This window comes from Cantharellus anzutake (assembly GCF_015039405.1).
Source record: "Cantharellus anzutake strain C23 chromosome Unknown EI90scaffold_46, whole genome shotgun sequence".
In the NCBI taxonomy this organism is placed as follows: domain Eukaryota; kingdom Fungi; phylum Basidiomycota; class Agaricomycetes; order Cantharellales; family Hydnaceae; genus Cantharellus; species Cantharellus anzutake.
Window position 1 is genome coordinate 548,702 of NW_024066996.1, and position 18,414 is coordinate 567,115.

At 49.6% G+C, this 18,414-nt stretch overlaps 4 protein-coding genes across 4 annotated transcripts; 2 read left to right on the plus strand and 2 right to left on the minus strand.

Annotated features, from left to right (window-relative positions):
- The first annotated feature begins 3,174 nt into the window (after nt 1-3,174).
- Nucleotides 3,175-5,037, plus strand: EI90DRAFT_3070752 (putative Serine/threonine kinase receptor associated protein). The gene is made up of 5 exons (XM_039061249.1): nt 3,175-3,721; nt 3,792-3,870; nt 3,989-4,261; nt 4,361-4,722; nt 4,783-5,037. Exons 1-5 carry the CDS (start codon nt 3,550-3,552, stop codon nt 4,851-4,853), a joined length of 957 nt encoding a protein of 318 aa, XP_038912893.1. The 5' UTR covers nt 3,175-3,549; the 3' UTR covers nt 4,854-5,037.
- Nucleotides 5,038-5,463: 426 nt separating this feature from the next.
- Nucleotides 5,464-9,694, minus strand: EI90DRAFT_3127987 (uncharacterized protein; the record flags this gene model as incomplete). The annotated part of the gene is made up of 7 exons (XM_039064055.1): nt 5,464-5,543; nt 5,613-5,960; nt 6,018-6,243; nt 6,297-7,728; nt 7,783-8,409; nt 8,473-9,483; nt 9,543-9,694. The coding sequence occupies 7 exons, from the start codon at nt 9,692-9,694 to the stop codon at nt 5,464-5,466; spliced, it is 3,876 nt and encodes a 1,291-aa protein (XP_038912894.1).
- A 2,313-nt stretch (nt 9,695-12,007) lies between these two features.
- EI90DRAFT_2930282 (uncharacterized protein) lies at nt 12,008-14,252 on the plus strand (the record flags this gene model as incomplete). Its single annotated transcript, XM_039055019.1, has 7 exons — nt 12,008-12,295; nt 12,419-12,718; nt 12,787-12,947; nt 13,008-13,325; nt 13,382-13,543; nt 13,650-13,798; nt 13,885-14,252. The coding sequence occupies 7 exons, from the start codon at nt 12,008-12,010 to the stop codon at nt 14,250-14,252; spliced, it is 1,746 nt and encodes a 581-aa protein (XP_038912895.1).
- Nucleotides 14,253-15,316: 1,064 nt separating this feature from the next.
- On the minus strand, nt 15,317-17,124 carry EI90DRAFT_1949019 (uncharacterized protein). The gene is made up of 3 exons (XM_039052366.1): nt 17,058-17,124; nt 16,409-17,005; nt 15,317-16,356 (listed from the first exon to the last, which is right to left on the minus strand). The coding sequence occupies exons 2-3, from the start codon at nt 16,877-16,879 to the stop codon at nt 15,436-15,438; spliced, it is 1,392 nt and encodes a 463-aa protein (XP_038912896.1). The 5' UTR covers nt 16,880-17,005; nt 17,058-17,124; the 3' UTR covers nt 15,317-15,435.
- Between the last annotated feature and the right edge of the window lie 1,290 nt (nt 17,125-18,414).

Consider the following 18,414-nt stretch of genomic DNA (forward strand, 5'->3'; position numbering starts at 1 on the left):
TGGGGTATGTGTTCTGCTGATCAATCGTCCAGTGTTCGATATACTCAAAGCAGTGCCTACTATTGTCCATAGCTGACTCCACGCGAGAGGGATATGTTGGTAAAGATACAGTTCCATACGTTCCCATCCCACCGTTGGTCTGATATGAGATGAGACAGAAGTCTAGTCCTCATAAGCAGACCAAAAATCTTAGGTCTTTTTGGGGGCAAGTAAAACCTCTTAAGATTTAGCTTCGGCACTGATTTTCGTAGCCCTCCTGTTTACATATTTTTGGAGATGAGAGTCCGTCGCCTAGCCTACATGGCCCACGGGGGTCCATGGGGTCATGAAGATCGAATGAAGAAACTTCGTCGGCGTCGCCTCTACGTATGCCAGAAAACCTGTTATCGTCGTTGCCTAGCTTGACCCCTGACTCTGCGGAGAAGGGTGCTTTGTAGCGAGGCTCTGGCGTGGCCCAAAATCATGTCATTTCCCGGGGGCGGGGAGACGATGGCCCATTTGTAGATATATCACTATACATTTTCGCTGTCAGTGGAAAATAGGACTCGCTGACGCAGCAAATACCTACCATCCTCGTACTTTTGATTTGATTGAAAAATGGCTGATGCGATATTTCAGATTCGCAAAGGCACATTAATGCGCAGAACTGAGTCGAGCCAGTCAAAAGTGCATCCGAATAGTCCTTCGGGGAGCGTTCATCAATAATAAGTGCTTCTTCCTGTGACGAGGGCGAGCGGACAGCTGGCTGTAAGAAAGCTAAGCCGTTGTATGGCCAACGACATGGCATCACAGGAGAACGAGTTTATCATAAAATGCGCAGTAGCTTTATCCACATTCGGTCCAGATCCGGAGGAGGTCAGTTGCCAGTGTCCCAATACTTATCGTACACGGTACAAAACACCAAGCCACCTATAACATGATCGAATTAATTTATGAGCCCGGGAGACTCGTCCTTCAAGATTGCATCTTGGAATTGAGAAACTAACTCGTGAGTTCCACCAACTCACAGAACAGTTCGACAGCACAGCTTATAGACTTGGACAATCAGCATACACGTGTTGGAGTTGCGTGACGTGCCTCAGCCGTAGGGCGTCCACAGAGGAGCGCAAGAATCACAGAGCATGAGGAGATGGTACGCGCGCGGAACGTATGGCAGAGCCTCTATGTTAATAGTTATAGATGCCGTACGCTATCGTCTGCCACGGAGCGCTTGGGGAACAAGGCAAAAAGCAAACACACCTCGACTGGATCAGTAGTGACGAAACCAAGATTCACCAATTGCCAACCCTCCGAAACCTAGCCCTTCGTAGTCGTATGGGTGGAGGTCGCGGGCAAAAGATTCGTGGTCAACATACATGAATAAAATACGCATTCAAAGGATAAACAGCCCTTGTCAGGGTTCAGTGCAAATGTCCTAAGTCGAGGATACCAACCCGGAAGCCATAGCACTCTTAGGCAAGAACCTAGCCTCTATGACTTTGTCGGGAAAAAAATCAGAGATTGTGTGTTTCTTCCCATCAAGAGCAGTCTTCCTCTGCTTCTCCCGGAGTTTCTGACAGGTCTCCCTCTCTTTTGCTTTATCTCGGCGTAGACTGCGCTCGGACCGAACACCATTTATGGTTGTGCCAGGGTATGCAGTGACTTTGTTGCCGGATGATACTCCATCCACATTGGGGTAGTCCGAGCCATTGGTCAAGTTGATGCAACCACCTTCCCTGGTGCCACCACGAAATGGAACGCTACATCCAAGGCATCCCATGATTTGGAATGGCATCCGGGCTCATTTCACGTGGTTCTTGCATAGGAGCATTGGTGCGAAATTTCTGAAAACAGGTGAGACAGTATTTCACCCCAAGTTCACAACTGTGTGACTTCTCTAACCTTTTTCTGGGAGTAGTGTCCAAGGTTATTCGCACGCTTGCGTTTTTTGCTGATAGGCATGATAGAGGCAGGCAGAGGCAGGCGGAGAAAGGGCAAAATAGCGTTTACTTTCCCCCTTTGAAAATTGGCAATTCCCGATTCAATTTGGTTCGAGGCTTCGTTTTCATGTCCGACGCGTACCTCTCGGCTGATTGAAATCTATTTGACGATGACTTCCATGTTCTCGCTCGCGCTTTGCTGTTTTCCTTTTTTTCCCTCGGTTCCCACATCCACGTTGAACGATCTTCTCAGCCCTCCAAGCCATATATGACCACCTGTCGTTCCTCATGCACTGGGAAAATGCACCTGTTGTTGAATGACACCTTATCTCCAGCTTCAAAGATAGAAAGTTTGTGCTTTGTGAGTGGACTGGCGATTATGTATATCGGGACCTTCGTTCCTACGTATGATCGGAAAATGGTCGGAGGGTTTTTCTAAACGAGTTATTTCCGTATGCAGGTCGCAAAGGTGCTGTTAAGCTACTCGATGGTTGTTCCAAGGCCATTGCAGGCAGCGCCGATTTCGCTGAACATGTGGTTTTTACTTTTTTGTCGCGCCTGTCGCGTAATCAGCATTTGGCCTTCACTTATTTTCTACCGCGACTCTGGTTCAGGACTTCACTCGTTTCCCCACCGCCATATGTATCGTATTCACGCCTCTGCACAAGCAACATGGGTTGAAAGGCAATACTGGGTCGATTGGGGGACCTAGCTTCATTTCCTTCCGGAGAGATAATGACCGAAAGTTGGGATCGAATTAAATAATTGTATGCAAGGAAGCCTTTTTACTCACCCTCACCTGATATTTGGGATCCGTTCATAAGGACCAGACTTCGATACCATATCAGTCCAGCAACGGGGTCAAAGTGGAGAACTTTATCATTGCCGAGGTATCTCTCTCACGCGGGGTCATCTATAGATCAGAAAACAGTATCGTTCGTCTGTGAGCACGCTGAGTGCTAGATGATCGACACAATCGCATCATCAGAACTGCGGGGTCATGGATGCTGCTTGAAGAAAACTCATCAGCATCGAGCTAATATGTGGCCCGGGGCTCGTATCTTGCACCACCTTTCTGTGAACGGGCACTGAGTACGTATGCAATTCACGCGTGGTTTCCACGGGAATCTCATCCTGATGTGAGACCAGCCGACGCACAGTTGGATTTTGCGTCGGATCGATCCAGCTGCATCCGTCCTTTTCCTTGGTATCCTAGTATCTCATGGTGTCCTGAATATACCCATTCGTCCCTCATGTATCGCTATAAGCCTCGAATGCACCGTATGAGCCGCTGCTGCCGCGGCTAGATGACAGAAGTGGGCCGAAGCGTTCCCTTATTTGGAAAATATGTGAATTGTTTGCTTCCGTTGTCGGGCTGTGGCATCGCCCATCACTGACTGTCATCCGAGTCATATTAACGGGCGCTTCCCTGCTCTAAAGGAGTCTAAACTTTCCAATCCGTACTCCTCAATAACACGCGCACCTCCCGATTTTCACCGCTTACAAAAAAAGACTCTTTGAAATCCATTGACGACTTTCACGTTCTGGCCTCGCTCTTTGCTGTTTTGTTGTCTTTATTTTCTCCTGACGTCCAGATTCACGAACGATCTTCTCTGCTCTGTAAACGAACATGGCCGCACGTGTCATTCCTCTCACTTGCTCTGGGCACACTAGACCTGTGGTTCATCTCAGCTTCTCCCCTATGCTGGAAGATGAAGGCCAATACCTCCTCATCTCTAGCTGTAAAGATGGAAACCCTATGCTCCGTAACTGGCTTGGCGATTGGGTCGGCACTTTCATTGGTAATATCTCTTGTGTATGATCCGAAAACAGTCGGAGTGTGTCCCTGAACCGAGTTATTCCGCATTACAGGTCACAAGGGGGCTGTCTGGAGCTCTAAGCTCTGCACTGACGGTTCCAAGGCTGCTACAGGAAGTGCCGATTTCACTGCGTACGTATTTTTTGTTCGTGCTGCCTTGTCACGCAATCAACATTTGACCCTTCCTTCTCGGGGGCGTTTTTGATGATGATGATGCTGCTGCTGCTTAACTGCTGCAAAAATTTTTTAGTAAAGTGTGGGATACCTATACTGGTTCCCAACTTCACTCGTTTCCTCACAATCACATCGTCCGAACTGTCTGCCTCTCTCCTTCTGCTTCGCATCTTCTCACTGCTGGACACGAGAAGAAAGTGAGATTGTTCGACCTCACACGTCCAGATTCAGAACCCTCCTTTTTGAGACGTCCGAACAGCGTTGATGCACATGATGCCGTGATCAAGAGCGTGATTTGGGATGCCGATCGAGCTGTCGGCGTCAGTGCAGGAGACGACAAGATCATCAGGTATGAACAGCTACGATTCTTAACTTTTTTTCAAATCATATATATTCGAGGAAAATCTGATGGCATCAAAAATTAATCCATTTCCATCAATGACGAAAGATGGTGGGACTTGCGAGCGCTACAAGAAATTCATTCTGTTACGTTAGATGATCCTGTGTCATCTATGGAACTCTCGGCGCCAAACAACACGCTTGTCGTCACCTCGGGCAAGAACGTGTCATTCATGCCTCTTGTCCCAGGCTTGTTTCCTACGCATAAACTTACCTTACCTCATGCCCCATCATCTGCCAGCCTGCATCCAAAGTCAAAGGATCGATTCGTTGCAGGTAGTACCTCCGATCCGTGGGTGAGGGTATACGGGTATCAGGAAGGAGAAGAGAGAGAAGTGTACAAGAGCCACCATGGGCCGATACACTGTGTCGAGTATAGCCCTGATGGTGAAATATACGCCTCAGGGAGCGGTGAGTCATGTTCAGTGGAGGTGTGATCCAAGCCCTGATTTCTTTGGACGATTTTTACAGAGGATGGCACGATTCGTCTCTGGCAGACGATTCCTGGAAAAACGTACGGTCTTTGGCAGGGGCAGGATTAGGTACTTGAGGCATTTGATTGTATCCACTGCACTGTTCAGGTTGCTGTCAGGAGCAATGATGATGATGATTTCGAAATCGCGATACCGAACACATTCTGCACTACTATCCGAGAGACAACTACAAGATGTAGAAAGCTAGCTATTGTTGACATAAGTAAATAAGGATAACCCACTGGAGTATGATGGGACGACGGGAAAAGAACATAGCAAGACAGAAAGCAAGGATGCAAATGCAGAGATACAGTGAATAGCATGAAAAATTCTTGACCAAAACTATCAAATCGAAACAGACAAAGGAGTGGTATAATTGGTTAACGTGTTTGTACCGCAAAAAGGGGATCGTAAGAGGTCAAGGAGCGTGAAAGCCAATACGGGGTTGTTATGCAATTCGCCACAGTCGTAATATGAATTGTAGAAGAATACAAGGGGCGAGCAACTCGCTTCCACCGATCAATGGCCTAGAATTGGCGCCATGAGATCAAAAAGGGATATCCAGCAAGCCCTTCTTGAGAGGTGACTCAGCTGCGGAGCGATCATTCATCTCCGAATAGCAGAAACATAACGCCGCTAAAAGAGATACCATGTGACAAGCTTCTCAGAAAAACTATCATTAGCCATTCAATGCAAGGATAGCACCCATTTCCTTCTCGTCCGCAGCATCCAGTCTACGGCTACGGGCTTTGAGTCGCACTGTTGATGGTAACACACACGATAGTTCTTTAATTCCCATGATATGATCGCGTAGGAACGAGGACTCACAATTACGGTCAAAGCTTAGAAGCACAACCTTTGCAGTCCGGGAGGTGGGCGTCATAATGCTACCTTGGAGCCCGGGAAGGAATAACTGGCGGTCGACGAAATGCTCGGCTTGCCATGACGCGGAACGCAGAATCAAGTCGTCCATGGTCTTGTCCGTGTTGGAGTCGTCGTGGAAATCGATATTCTCAGCACGGACGGAGAGGGTTCGGAGATAGTTGCCCTTGGATGTCTGGACCTTGAGAGAGGACGAGTTGGCAGGGACAGCACTGGTGAGATAAGCCAGAGCGTCATTAGCAGCATTGCCAAGAGGGGAGTTATTCTTGGAAAGACCATCGAGCTCGGTGACGGCTATAAAACGCCGAATGAGGAATGCAATGATGTACCAATTGAAGGAGTGACACTTACCAGCCAGAGGAATAACAACGGTCCAACGGTTCGACTGAACGAGGCTAGCAACAACGGAGAGAGAAGAAAGGAGGATGTTGGTGTCAATGACGAGTACAGTATACCCGGGAATGGCCTCGAGCGCAGGCCTGCTAGCTGGCGGCTTGCTCTGGCGCTTTTGGGGGGCCGGTCGAGCTGGCCTTTCTGACGACCGTAGCAATAACCTACGGAGATAGCGACGTCGGGCCTAAATAATGAATTAGATTTGCTGTTGATTGTGAACAACACCAACGGAAATACCTTGAGGTCTTTGACCTGTTCAGAATCCTCTGGATCCTCGTCGTTCTCATCTTCCACATCCTCACTATCGAGCTCCTCTTCAACTTCCATATCACCTGGAGAAGACGTCGCGTTCCGGTATCCCCTCGAGCGCGCGAGCGCCTCCCTCTCTTCCTCTCTCCTCTCCTCTTCCCATTTCGAGATCTTAACCTCAAGCTCACCAAGTACAACAACGCTCTTGGCTTGATCGTCCCATTGCAACCCAGGGATGAATTTGAGTAGGACTTCAGCGGTCGTCCGCACCCGCTTCCACCGCGCAGCCGACAATGCCTGAGGTGGAGCAGGAGACGCCTCCCAATCCATTTCGTCCTCCCTTTCATCCTCCACAATCCCATCCTGACTCTCGGCAGTCGTAGGCTCGTCTGAAGACGCCTCGCCAGGGCGTATGACGTCCATCTCGCCATGAATGCTTGGAATAGGACACCTACTCTTCCAGAAACCTCGCTCATAAACTCTTCGACCAGCCCATTCCATACCACGAAGACACCAGTCTTCAGGTACCAGATGACCAGCCGACAACTTGCCGGCGTCACGGGAGGACGAGGGCGTGGGACGGGAGATTTGTTGGAATGATGCGGTGAAGAGGGCGGACAGAGTTTGCCATGGGACGTAACGCTCCATAAGCTGTGTTACGGAAGGGGATTTGAGGAGAGTGGAGAGGAAAGTAAGGATGACGGTGATGTAAGGGTTGAGAATTGGAGATTGCTGGAAGGAAGGGTTGATAGGCATGTACGGGTTTTTAGAAAGAATATAATTAAGAATCGTGAAAGTAACCTCGAATGCAAGAGATAGGATGAATTGGGCTTGCTTCTCTGCAGGATCTTCCTCCGCTGGGTCCGTGGAGAGGGCTTGCATGGGTGCAGAGAGATGTGAAGGGTCCTGATCCGCATCAATAGCAGACGACGTCGCATCGGCCACCTTGTCCTCCTCTACCTGCTCCGCCCATGAAGAGACAGTAACGGATATGGGATCATTCGCATTAGCACCAGGTGAAGGGTCGGTGTTCCCCACACCCTGGGAGGATGGCTGACTTGCATTGCTGGCAACCTGGCCATTTTGGGGATGGGACTTCTCTCCACCGGCTAAACCACCCGCTTTGCGTACTTTGGCGTCTGGTCTCCCGAACTCAAATATACTCCCAACACCCAGAATAGCCATCGTGATCCATTCGTGCTCCGCCACAGCGAACTCATCGAGTTCCAGACGCTCGATGAACCGGCCGAGGTTGGGACGAACTTGGTCCAGATCAATTCGCGTGAAGAGCAAGCCGATGATGTGGAGGAAGAGTGCTGTAGCGGGTGAAGTAGGAGACGATAAGTTTTGTTGCATCGAAGGCGAGAAGAACTCAAGCATGGCGTCGCGGCCCGTATCGAACGGATGGTTAGCAATCAAGCTGAAACCCCGTTTTGTCAGTCCTCGTATCCTTGAACAAGATAACGAAACCCACCTTTTTACGAAGTGGTACACTGTCCTAAGCTCATCGCCCTTCACGTTCTGACCGAGCATCCCGATGTGATGGTGCAATCTACCCGCACCGGGCGTATCCTTCAGGCCCATCGCGTACCACTCTCTGGCGGTACGCCTCCATGTATCACACTCGTCCTCGTCACCCCATTCGGCGGCAGCGCGGACACCCACGGAAGGAATCGGCGAGTCATCAATCTTTGGGACTGGGGGGTCAATCGGTAACACGACCATGCTCTCGTCTCTTTCTGATGAGGCAGCCGCAACAGCAGGCTGAAGAGGTGGAATGTTCGCCGCATGGACAGCCACTAAGAGCCGATAATTTGCAAGATCACCCAGAGCTTCAAGCCATTTCCCTCTGTAGGCCTCCAAATTGCGCTCTTCGAGAAGAGAGGTGTAAAGGTGGTAGGCGTAATAGATGAAAGATGTAAGGTGCTCGAGGGCGCGCGGGGAGGTGAGAGATGCTCGGCGGAGAGCGACAATGAGGCGGTGGAAACTGATAGACCACAGCCGAGTGGGAATGTTGTACTTGTCAGGGATGGATTGCATCGAAGCGGGGACGTTAGCATTAGTAGTGAGCAGCAATAAATTATGGTGCGCCTCAGCGAGTCTATCCGAGGTAAAGACAACAGGTCATCACTGAGGGTGAAGAGTCTAATTTCAAGTTACTCACACTTTATGACTCGCGATTAGCCTAACCCAAGTTTCGTCTGCGGTCTCGGTGGCAATGCTGTGCCCCTGGACTCTCGACATGTCATATTCTTCCTCGACAGACCTGACAGGTGGATCCTCGCTCAACAATTTCTTCTCTAGTGCGGAAATCTCCCTATACACTCGCTTCAGCTCAACAACGAAAGGATTCACGCTGCCGGGCTCATCCTTCTTGGGAGTCCCACTCAAACCTGAATCTACGCTGCTGGCACTGGTGACGGATGATAAGGTAAACGCTGAAGACGGGAATGACCGAGTGTCTGAGGTCGACGAGACAGAGGCATAGTCTGCTGGCGTCATACCAAGGTTCGGGGGAACGGAAGAAAGCGACGCTTGCTGTCGCGACAACACGGAGAAGCGCATAGGATCATCTCGAGAGGGATCAAACAGCTGTTTCGCACCAGGCGGCGGAGCACCTCTTTGCAGTAGCGATGGTCCCTGCTGTTGTGTGTGTTGCGGCTGCGCATGACGCAACTGCGGCGAACGACTATTCGGCTTCGTGGGAGCAAGGCCATTGATGCCCGGGACAGCGTTACCGTGCGAAGGCTGGGATACACCAACTCCAGGAAGCATTCCGTTGCGCAGCCGAGATGGACCCGCGGACGAAGTCTCAGACATGATTTCAGGTTCGCGATGTCGCTGCGGAACTGCTAACGAGGGCGGTAGGTGTGGTTGCGCTAGTCGGGTAGGCACGGGATCTGTGTCTGGGTCGAAGAGTTTGCCTGCTACTGGGGCAGCTTTTGTCTTGCCTAAAGTACGATCAAAATCTGCATCTACGCTGGTAGGCACATTGCGTGCGGGACGGGAGGATTGTTGGGTTTTGCGCCTCGGAGAATATGTATTTCCTAAAGGGGATGATGAGGGTGGGGGTGCTGGGGAAATGGTCGAAGGACCAGCGACAAGGATCGGAGTTGTGTTGCCGGTGGCCGCCACAGCAGGAGAAGGTGCAGGTCTCTCTGCCCGCCTAGTCGCTCTATGATTGACATGTGTACAAGTTAGTAGATACTTGGATGAGATCGAATGCATACGCACGACGCATTCTTCCTCTGTAATGCGATCAGTCTGTCAGCAATGTCAAGGACAGGTGCATCTTTTCCGGAAGCCCCAGTGGTCGCACGAGGATGATTGAGAACATTTGAAGACACTCGCTCCTTATTCGCCGAGGCTAGCTGAGCATCTCGCATGATGTCCAAGAGAGTACACCAACAGGACTGCTAGCGCGGCGTCTAGGATTTAAGAAGGCAAGCCAGTAAGTAAGGATGAACCGAGTGCGAAGGGTAGTTAAGAAACAGGTAAAAAGGACGGGCACGGCACTCAGGCATTCCGCAGCACTTTGCTTCCGGCCTGCGGGGTTGCCCAAGTTGCATTTAATTTGAATTTCATTCATCGCAGTGACGACTCACGATAACGTGATCATTAACTAAATAGAAACACCGAACACGGGGCCATCCGGAGTCAGGAACGGCAATATGCCGCAATTGGAAAATCAATGAGGCGACTGCGCATTTCGCCTGCGTGTCGGTTCACTCAATATTATACTCTCTGTTTCTCCAGCGTTCGATGAAAGGTCATTGCCTACGATGCCATGTGACATGTTATCAAGCAGTGTTCGTCAGCGTTGATCTTGCTTGTCATTCGAGTGCACCTTACGAAAACGCGCTTATGTGGGCTCGAATTACTGCGTATTTTCGCAGCCATCATCTGCGACCCCTTGCCACGAGTATTGTGACTCGGGACTCACTTATTGAACCTGCTGGAACAAACGCCTCGTAAGCTCGGAGTCAACTACCACGTTTGGTTCGCATGCACATCCCTATATAGAAGCATAAATCGGATGTGAAATGGATGTAGAACAGCAAGCCTAGCTCTGAGCGACCCGTAGCATAGGATTATGACGAAGCTAAGCTCAAGGCGCGACTGAAATGGTCCCAAGAGTGGCATTACATACAGGTCCATCCCATGCCGGTTGTGAAAATGCAGCTAAACAATGATCGCGCTAGAATTCCAACTTTCATAATCAGTAAATTACAGTGCAATCCCCCGCGATTATACTATTGACCCGCAGATTAACGGGTTTTAGAGCTAACAAAGTTCCGCCAAATGATTTTTCTCAGATGCGGATACCCCAAGTCGGTAGATTGAGCATTTGAATTTGCGTTAGATTCCAGTCTTACCCGATTCGCCCGGACTACCGAAAAGCACCCTATCCTATGCACGGTAAAAACTATGTTTTCAGGCCCAGCAGCCGACTGGTGTGCAAAATTGCTGGCAAAGGTGGGTTTCGGTATCGGACCTGGGCAAATGTGTAATGCAAATTGATCCCCATGGAGTTACAAGTCGTCCTGGTCTGATTCGGCTTGCATGAATGACCTGACATGCTTGTGAAAACCGCTTCCAGGTGACAATCAATGTCTCCAAAATGGAAATGAAAAGATCAAGCTAGTAGAGGGGTTCGATGCAGTCGAAGATTGCTTGCTCATACGGCCTGCTTCCGTTGATCGATTGAGTTCTAACAGGGGAAATTCTTGCAAACGTCGAGCCCCTAACCGGGGACGATAAGCATGTAATCTAGCTCATGCGGAGAATCGGAATGAGATAACTGGATACCTGGTAGGACGCCCCTCATTGCCGTAAGTGCCCGCTACTCTCACGCTTCGTAACCGTCGGGGATGCAATTGCGGCTACCAAGTGTGCCCGATCTACCCGACGTTCTTCCTCGGTGAACGATAAAAAGAAAGATGGATCTTCACGCCAAAGCTACTGGGAGTGTCTGTAGCGATATGAGCAAATATAGCCGATTGCCATTGCCTGCGATTTAACGATTCGTTGTTAGGAGCAGGAGAACGAACAGAATTTGTCTGATCTGACTGAATTGATTAGTTTCAGGAATGCTGAGTGTGTTGAGCAGAAGTGTTGGACCGTCGAGTTCGCTGTTGCAGATAACACTTGCAATCTGCATGGCAGTTTTTGGGGCCCCGTGATGGCATTATTCAGACAGAAGACTTCAGTACACAGGGGGGACAGGACGTGTAAGTGGTGCATGGCTCTTGAGCGGTGATGTGATCCGAAGCCGCTTGGCAATGGTTGACGTCGAACGCCGGCGTGGCAGTGCTGGGGATCCTCTCAGCGAGCATGCGCTCTAAATTCCTACCTTTTACCAGGCAGTTAGACGAAGTGGAAGATCGTGCGTCCCATGCGCTAGGTCCGGCCAGGGAGGAGGGACTCACCCTATCCAACTTTGTTGCGCCTAGTTGGAACAGATTTTTTCCTAATCCAGGGCTATAGGGTGCGCTGTGCGCGGAACCCGGAAGCTATCCATCACTACGGGGATGATCCTTATTGCAAGCCAATTGCTATGGAGTCCAGGATGCAACCAGCGGAGGACGTAAAGAGCATAGCCCTCGGTACTTCCTTAAGCGCATACTAAACAAGCTCGTTCCCCTCAGGATAAAGCGTCATAAGCTCACCGTTCAGAGTTTGGAAGAGAGAAAGTAGGAATGACAATCTACACTTCCCCTCTCCCGCGTTTGACCGTTCCCAAACGGTCTGTCTTCACACACCTCTTCGGCCGGGAGGACCCTTTTGATCCTTCTTCCACTGCGCTCATCGATGGTCTCACATCTGAAGTCATCACGCGTGGTCAACTCAGGGCGCAGATTCTTACCTTCACTTGGGGCATTCGTCACGAACTCGTCAATCTGGGTGGAAGGAACTTGAGAAGAGGAGAAACGGCACTAGTCTTCAGCCCTAACTTTTTGCTTTTCCCCGTTATCTCGCTTGGATTGGTGAGTGGATTGGATTTCAGTCGCAAAGGACGTCCACTCAAACCCTGGACTCTGTGTAAATCCCCATTTTCAATGTCCGCATTTGCTGAACTGCTTCCTTCCTGGTGTACAATTACAATATAGAATGCCGCTGGAGTCATAGGTGCCTTCGCCAACACAGCGTACACACCACCAGAACTCGCACATCAACTTGTCAACTCGTGTGCTTCACACGTATTTGTGCATCCTTCTCTCCTTCCCGTTGTTGTTGCTACCTACGATCTGTTGAAAGTCCCTCTGGATGAAGCAAGAAAGCGAACAATTGTGATGAGTTGGAAGAACGAGGATGTGTTCAAGGGGTGGACAAGTTTTGGGGATATTATGACGCTCGCTAAGGGAAAACAATCGGCGCCAGAAGACTTCAACGGAGAGAGGGCGAATGAGGTAAGCCGTTATTTCTGACAACTATCCGCTTGCATTTGTTTGGTATGAAATATTCCTATAATAAACAGACTGCATTCCTGTTTTACTCGTCCGGAACCACGGGCCTCTCAAAAGGCGTGGAGTGTACGCATAATGGTGTGAACACCGTGTTGGAGATGTGCCGAGCCGGATTTCGACACTTCTTTCCTGAGCGTGACGTGCTCCTCGCTGTCCTACCCTTTTTCCACGTGTAAGTTTGCCCTTTTGACTTTCTCTTTCCGTTCTAGCTTATTCATTATGATCGACTCAGGTTCGGTGGTGTAGTCATCTCCTTTGCCCCTCTGTCCATTGGCGTCCCGCTTGTCATTCTACCTCGTTTTCAACCGCAAACTTTCCTTTCCACAATTCAGACATTCCGTATCACAGGGATGTATCTTGCGCCCCCCGTCTTATTGTTCATGAATAAGCACCCAATGGTCTCGAAGTACGATCTCTCAAGCTTAAGGAACATTCTTCTGGGAGCAGCACCTGTCAGTACGGAGCTCATCCTCCAGACAAGAGAGAAGTTGAGAGCGATGGGAGCCAAGCACTTGGAAATAACTCAGGCGTTCGGGCTGACAGAAACAACGTGAGTGATGTCGTGATGTATTCGTTCAATTCCATTGAATCGATGATTTCCTATAGTGCCACAACGCACATCCTCCCTCCCGAGCGTTCAGTTGAGAAAGTGGGCTCCATTGGCATTTTACTTCCCAATCAGGAGGCTCGACTCGTGGGCGAAGATGGAACTGATGCCGCAGAGGGCGAGCGCGGTGAACTTTGGATTCGAGGTGATAATATTATGAAGTAAGCTTCTGTCTCCTTGCCTGCTGCGGCTCCACCGGACCCGCAAGCACCCTCATGAATGTGGATTGACTACTTACGCCGACCCCTACCGTGTCTGTGATTGCAGAGGTTATCTGTACAATCCGGAGGCAACAGCAAACTCGATAACACCTGATGGTTGGTTCAAGACGGGTGATATTGCCACACGCGACAACGAAGGGTTTTACAAAATCGTTGACCGGAAGAAGGAACTTATCAAATACAAAGGATGGCAAGGTGAGCAATATCATCAACGCAAACCGAAACAGTTTCAGGCTAAATTCGCCTTCGACTGGCATTATCCATCCTATCCGTATATCTAGTGCCACCAGCTGAACTCGAAGCGCTTCTCGTCTCTCATCCCGAAATCGCTGACTCCGGCGTGATCGGCGTACATTCGGAAGTGGAGGCCACCGAAGTCCCCCGTGCTTACGTTGTACCTCGCGATACATCTCTGCTCGGGTCATTCAACTCCGCCAAGGCGAAGGCCTGGGCATCCTCCATTGATAAATGGGTTCAGACAAAAGTCGCACAGCATAAATTCCTTAGGGGTGGTGTAATCGTGAGGGATAGCATACCGAGAAGCCAAGCCGGTAAGATTCTGAGGAAGGAGTTGAGGAGTATTGCCAATGCGGAGGATGCGAAGAGGAAGAGGAAGCCGGTGAATAGGACTGACGCTGCAAGGTTATGAGCGTGGAGTGGACATGCGAGTGGACCATGGGCGAGGGGCAGTGATTGAGTTTGATGTCACTAGTTGTTGAGTAATTTCACCGGCAAATTCGAGATTTGGTTACATAACAAAGGAGGCATACCATTGGCATTAGTCGAGCTGAATTTTTTGCCCGACATGTCTAAGATAGCACTAAGCTGCAACATGTGAACAGTGTCGGAATAAACGTCAACGACCCGCGAACTGAACGGGGCACCCAGTTGAGAGACTCTGATATGGAGATCCGTCCAAATGACACAGCCTTGTGATTCCGCCCTGAATGGCGTATAAGGAACGTGTGGTGCCCCGACCAACACATATCCAGTGCCGCCAAGAACCGCCCGGTGATTGATATATCATGGATTTGTGGATCTGTGGGGTAAGTATGTCGTTGGGGAAAAGATCATAATTCCGAACTAGTCGGTCATGTAACTCAAACTACCGCTCGGCCAACGGGCTCGGTGGCACTTTTAGGCTGCCCGTTAACTAGGCCGAGCCCGTAGTTACCAGTTGCTACTTTTTGAGGCTGTTGGAAATCGCCTCGGCCTACAAGGGGCGTCTGGTGTAATGATAACATACTACGTACCTTGGACCAATGCAGTGTTCCGAAGTCCCGGTGCGAAACCGACAGGAAAGGATCGGCCATCGTCCGGCGCCTGCCGTTTGTAGCAGGAGACTAGACTTGAACGTCGAAATGATGGTACTCAACAAGGTCGAAGCGGTTTCCTCAGGTGCCATCTTTCAATCTTGTCCTTTCGTAAATGCGGGGCATATTTGCATGTATCCCGGATACCAGTTTTGTCAGGCGCAAAATGGTCAGAAAGTTGAACATGTCCAAACGGAAGTAAGAGGACGTCACGACTTGAGTAAGGACGGAAACCGAGCCGTTGCTCTCGATATCGAGGAGTTCTTGTCCTTCATTTCTTGATTTTGGATTTTTCTGGCTTATCAATGTTTACCGTCCTAACAATTGGGCCTGTGCATAACGTCCTTACAAAAAGCTGACCTGATCTGGTAGGATTGTATACACGTGTGTGCTTTTGCCCTGCAGTTTTTGCTTTTATCTAACGTACAGCAGGCTGGATACAAAGATTCGAGCATGAGATACCACGCGAATTGAGTACGTTCTCATGACCAAGTGCCCAGCACACCCAATACCAATTGTTCACCTCTTCAGTCGTACCATAAGCCTCTTCAAATTTTCTTCATCGTGCGATTTTTCCATGATCTGTAGCCTCCTCACACCGAGTGACGTGTCCTCGTTGAGACAGGCAGAGTACCTGTCCTCTCCGTGCTTGCCAACGCCGTCAAAATCGACCAGCAATACCTGATTCTTCGAAGGCAAGTATAACACATTTTGTTCGCGAAGGTCGCCGAAAACGAGATCTAGTCCGTGAAGTAGTTCAAGAGCCTTGGAAATATTCTGGTGGATTACTTGAAGGGCAGACTCTTGTAGACGATTGTTGTGGAGGGATGCACCTTCAGGCTCGGGAATGTATTCCATGATGACCATAAGCATGCCTCCCACAACGGGTGTGCATGAGTACAGTTTAGGGGCAAGGGGGGGTTTGTGGTCGGCAAGCAGACGATGAGCGTTTTCATGGTACCTTGTAGCAAACTTGACTAAAACTTGCATGTCCGAGCCCTTGCTGTTGTTCGGTTTAATCGTCGCAAGATATATCGCATGTCGCTTGTCTTCTTCATTCATAGTGGGTTCATTGATCGGTGTACCCTGAGAGCGATGCACTTTAGAAATGAATTCGAGTTTTGGAATCTCTTCGGCAGGGTCAGAGGAGACAACAGTAGGTTCTGGCCACAGAACTTTAGCTGATAGGACTGGGCCATTGCTATTGATGAGTCTTCTGTACAGATCACGAAGCTCCCTTGCACAATCATCTATCGCCATAAAAATGCGCGCAACACGAAGGACGTTGTCTGATGCGTGGGGCCCAAAATCTAGTTTGATCGAGAGAAGTTCGTCGGCATAGATAGAGTCGGTAAAGATTGCTGTAGATACGGTGAGGCGGTTGCCCGCTATTGCAAGCAGGACAATTGGTAGGTTTGATCGGCCAATGAAGACACTGTACTATTTGAGGCACATTAGCTAAGGTGTGAGATGCAGACGCAGGAGGTAGTACCTTTTCTTGGGCGAGTATTTTACTGTAGGTGATCAAACCCTGGAGGAATGGATCTCCCCCTAGTCCCGGCTCATTCTTTATTTCCACGATCAGATAGGCAAGCCCTTCAAGCAGCCATACTCCGTCTGGCTTGGCTGATCCATCTTCGGTTTCTGTTTGCCACTTGCTGGTGCCGGAGATAAGACTCTTCAAGGGTATCCGTAAATCTGCCCCTCGTTGGATTTCATCCTCATAGAAGCCTGCGGAAAGCTCGATGAGGTCAGAAGTAGCGAGTGCGACAGCGCGATCCGGAATCGCATCCAAATGCTCGATTCTGTACCTCAAACGGGCAAGTGGTGGGCTGAAAAGGGCCGTAGGAGGTCCGAATCGGTCGGAGGGTCTGCCGTACCGTGGTCCGCTAGGGCCCTCTACTGCACATTTTATTGCACCGGGGCTCTTGACACTTTCGAGTGGCGAACTGGCCGTTTTCATTGCCCCCGATAACTTGCCCCGTTCTGCAAAGGATGGGCAAATACGGGAAAGCGAAATGGAGAGATCGCTCACCTTTCATACGCTTCAAGTGACCTAGGTACGCTAGCTCATCAGCATCTTCGATGACTGGACAGCAATTCTTTAGCTAAATCGCTTGGGTGTGCAGACCGGTACACACTTTCTGGGGTCAAAACCACGATATAAACCAATTCCCCTTTTTCTGGACCACTGGGAAAATGGTCACTCAGAAACTCATAGCCTCGGATCAGGGTGCCCTCTCTTTCTCTTTCACGGATCCACTTGCGTACAAACTCTCTAGACTCATTATCAACATTCTTTATTGGGAGTTCTGAGGCCTGGGATGCTGTTCAGAGCAGGAATTTTGCTATTGGTAAACGACTTGCCTTCCAGAGGGTGGTGTTCAGTTCCTTCAAATCGCTAGAGTGTTGTGGGTAGACATCGACAAGTTTCTCAAAGAGTATATCTGTTACAAAAATGGGGCCGGAAGCGCCCATTTTCGTCCGTTCTGGCGCAGGAATAGGGAAGGGGGTTGGACATAATGGTTTACAGGTGGTTTCACAGATGGTTTGACATGTGGTGTAACAGATGTTAGCACAGCGGGTTTTTGGCCAATTATTGATTGGTTAAACTTAATTACTATACAAATCATGTGACACGGAACCCATAAGAGTCTAAAATGGGAAATTCCCATTTCCATAACAATATCCCCAACAGCATCCGAATTTAGCTGAAATCTTTTAATGGAGTTAAACGGGGGGATTTTAGGATGAGGATAAGCGACGAGGTAGGAGTGACTCGTGGTTGTGGACCATGACATCGCGAGGGCGCTCTGCTCGGAGGGGGAAACCTCAACCCATTGATTTGGGAGCACGAAATAGATGATGGGATGAGTCGAAACCAAGCACCTAACTTGTGTTTTCAATATGCAAGACAATCGAGCTTCGTTCAGTTACCTGTGGTCGTTTCCTTAAGTCTGTTTGACCAGGCGATAATAACATCAAACAACTAAGCCTCTAAATTAAACTGCTCTCAATCATCTCAGTTGGCATGGGGTTCTTGATGACAACAGGCTGTTTTTGTTAAGTTAACCATTTTCACCAATATTGACAAAGACGGTCGCCAAGAACCAGAAAAGTGATGCGGGCGCGATCTGAAAATCTCACGGTCCCCTGTGCGTTCCAGATCCTAACCGATGGCATTTGAGAGTGCTAGGCCAAGCAGATTTAATGATATCAGCCTTGTTCGAGATGTGACAGAGATGCGCAGGGAAGTCTCAACAACGTTAACGAACGCAGATGTATGCAGTCATCAAAATGACGAAATGGGAAAATTTGGATGGTGGTTGGGTGATCGAAGCTGCACTCAGAATATGCCCATTTAGATTTAGCGCCTGCGCTCCTTTGACGAGCCACTTGTAAGGGACAGTGAGCCGATCTCCGGGTGCCTCATTTGATTTCGGGCGAATGGGTGTAAGATTGATTGAAAGGTGGTTCTGTTACGGATACCGTGAGCGC

Excerpts from the sequence above, each read along its gene's own strand:
- EI90DRAFT_3070752 (XM_039061249.1), top strand. The coding sequence starts at position 3,550 with ATGGCCGCACGTGTCATTCCTCTCACTTGCTCTGGGCACACTAGACCT. Across the intron at positions 3,722-3,791 it reads TTGGGTCGGCACTTTCATTG|GTCACAAGGGGGCTGTCTGG; the intron begins GTAATATCTCTT and ends TCCGCATTACAG. Across the intron at positions 4,262-4,360 it reads GGAGACGACAAGATCATCAG|ATGGTGGGACTTGCGAGCGC; the intron begins GTATGAACAGCT and ends CAATGACGAAAG.
- EI90DRAFT_1949019 (XM_039052366.1), bottom strand. The coding sequence starts at position 16,879 with ATGAAAACGGCCAGTTCGCCACTCGAAAGTGTCAAGAGCCCCGGTGCA. Across the intron at positions 16,357-16,408 it reads AAATACTCGCCCAAGAAAAG|TACAGTGTCTTCATTGGCCG; the intron begins GTACTACCTCCT and ends TGCCTCAAATAG.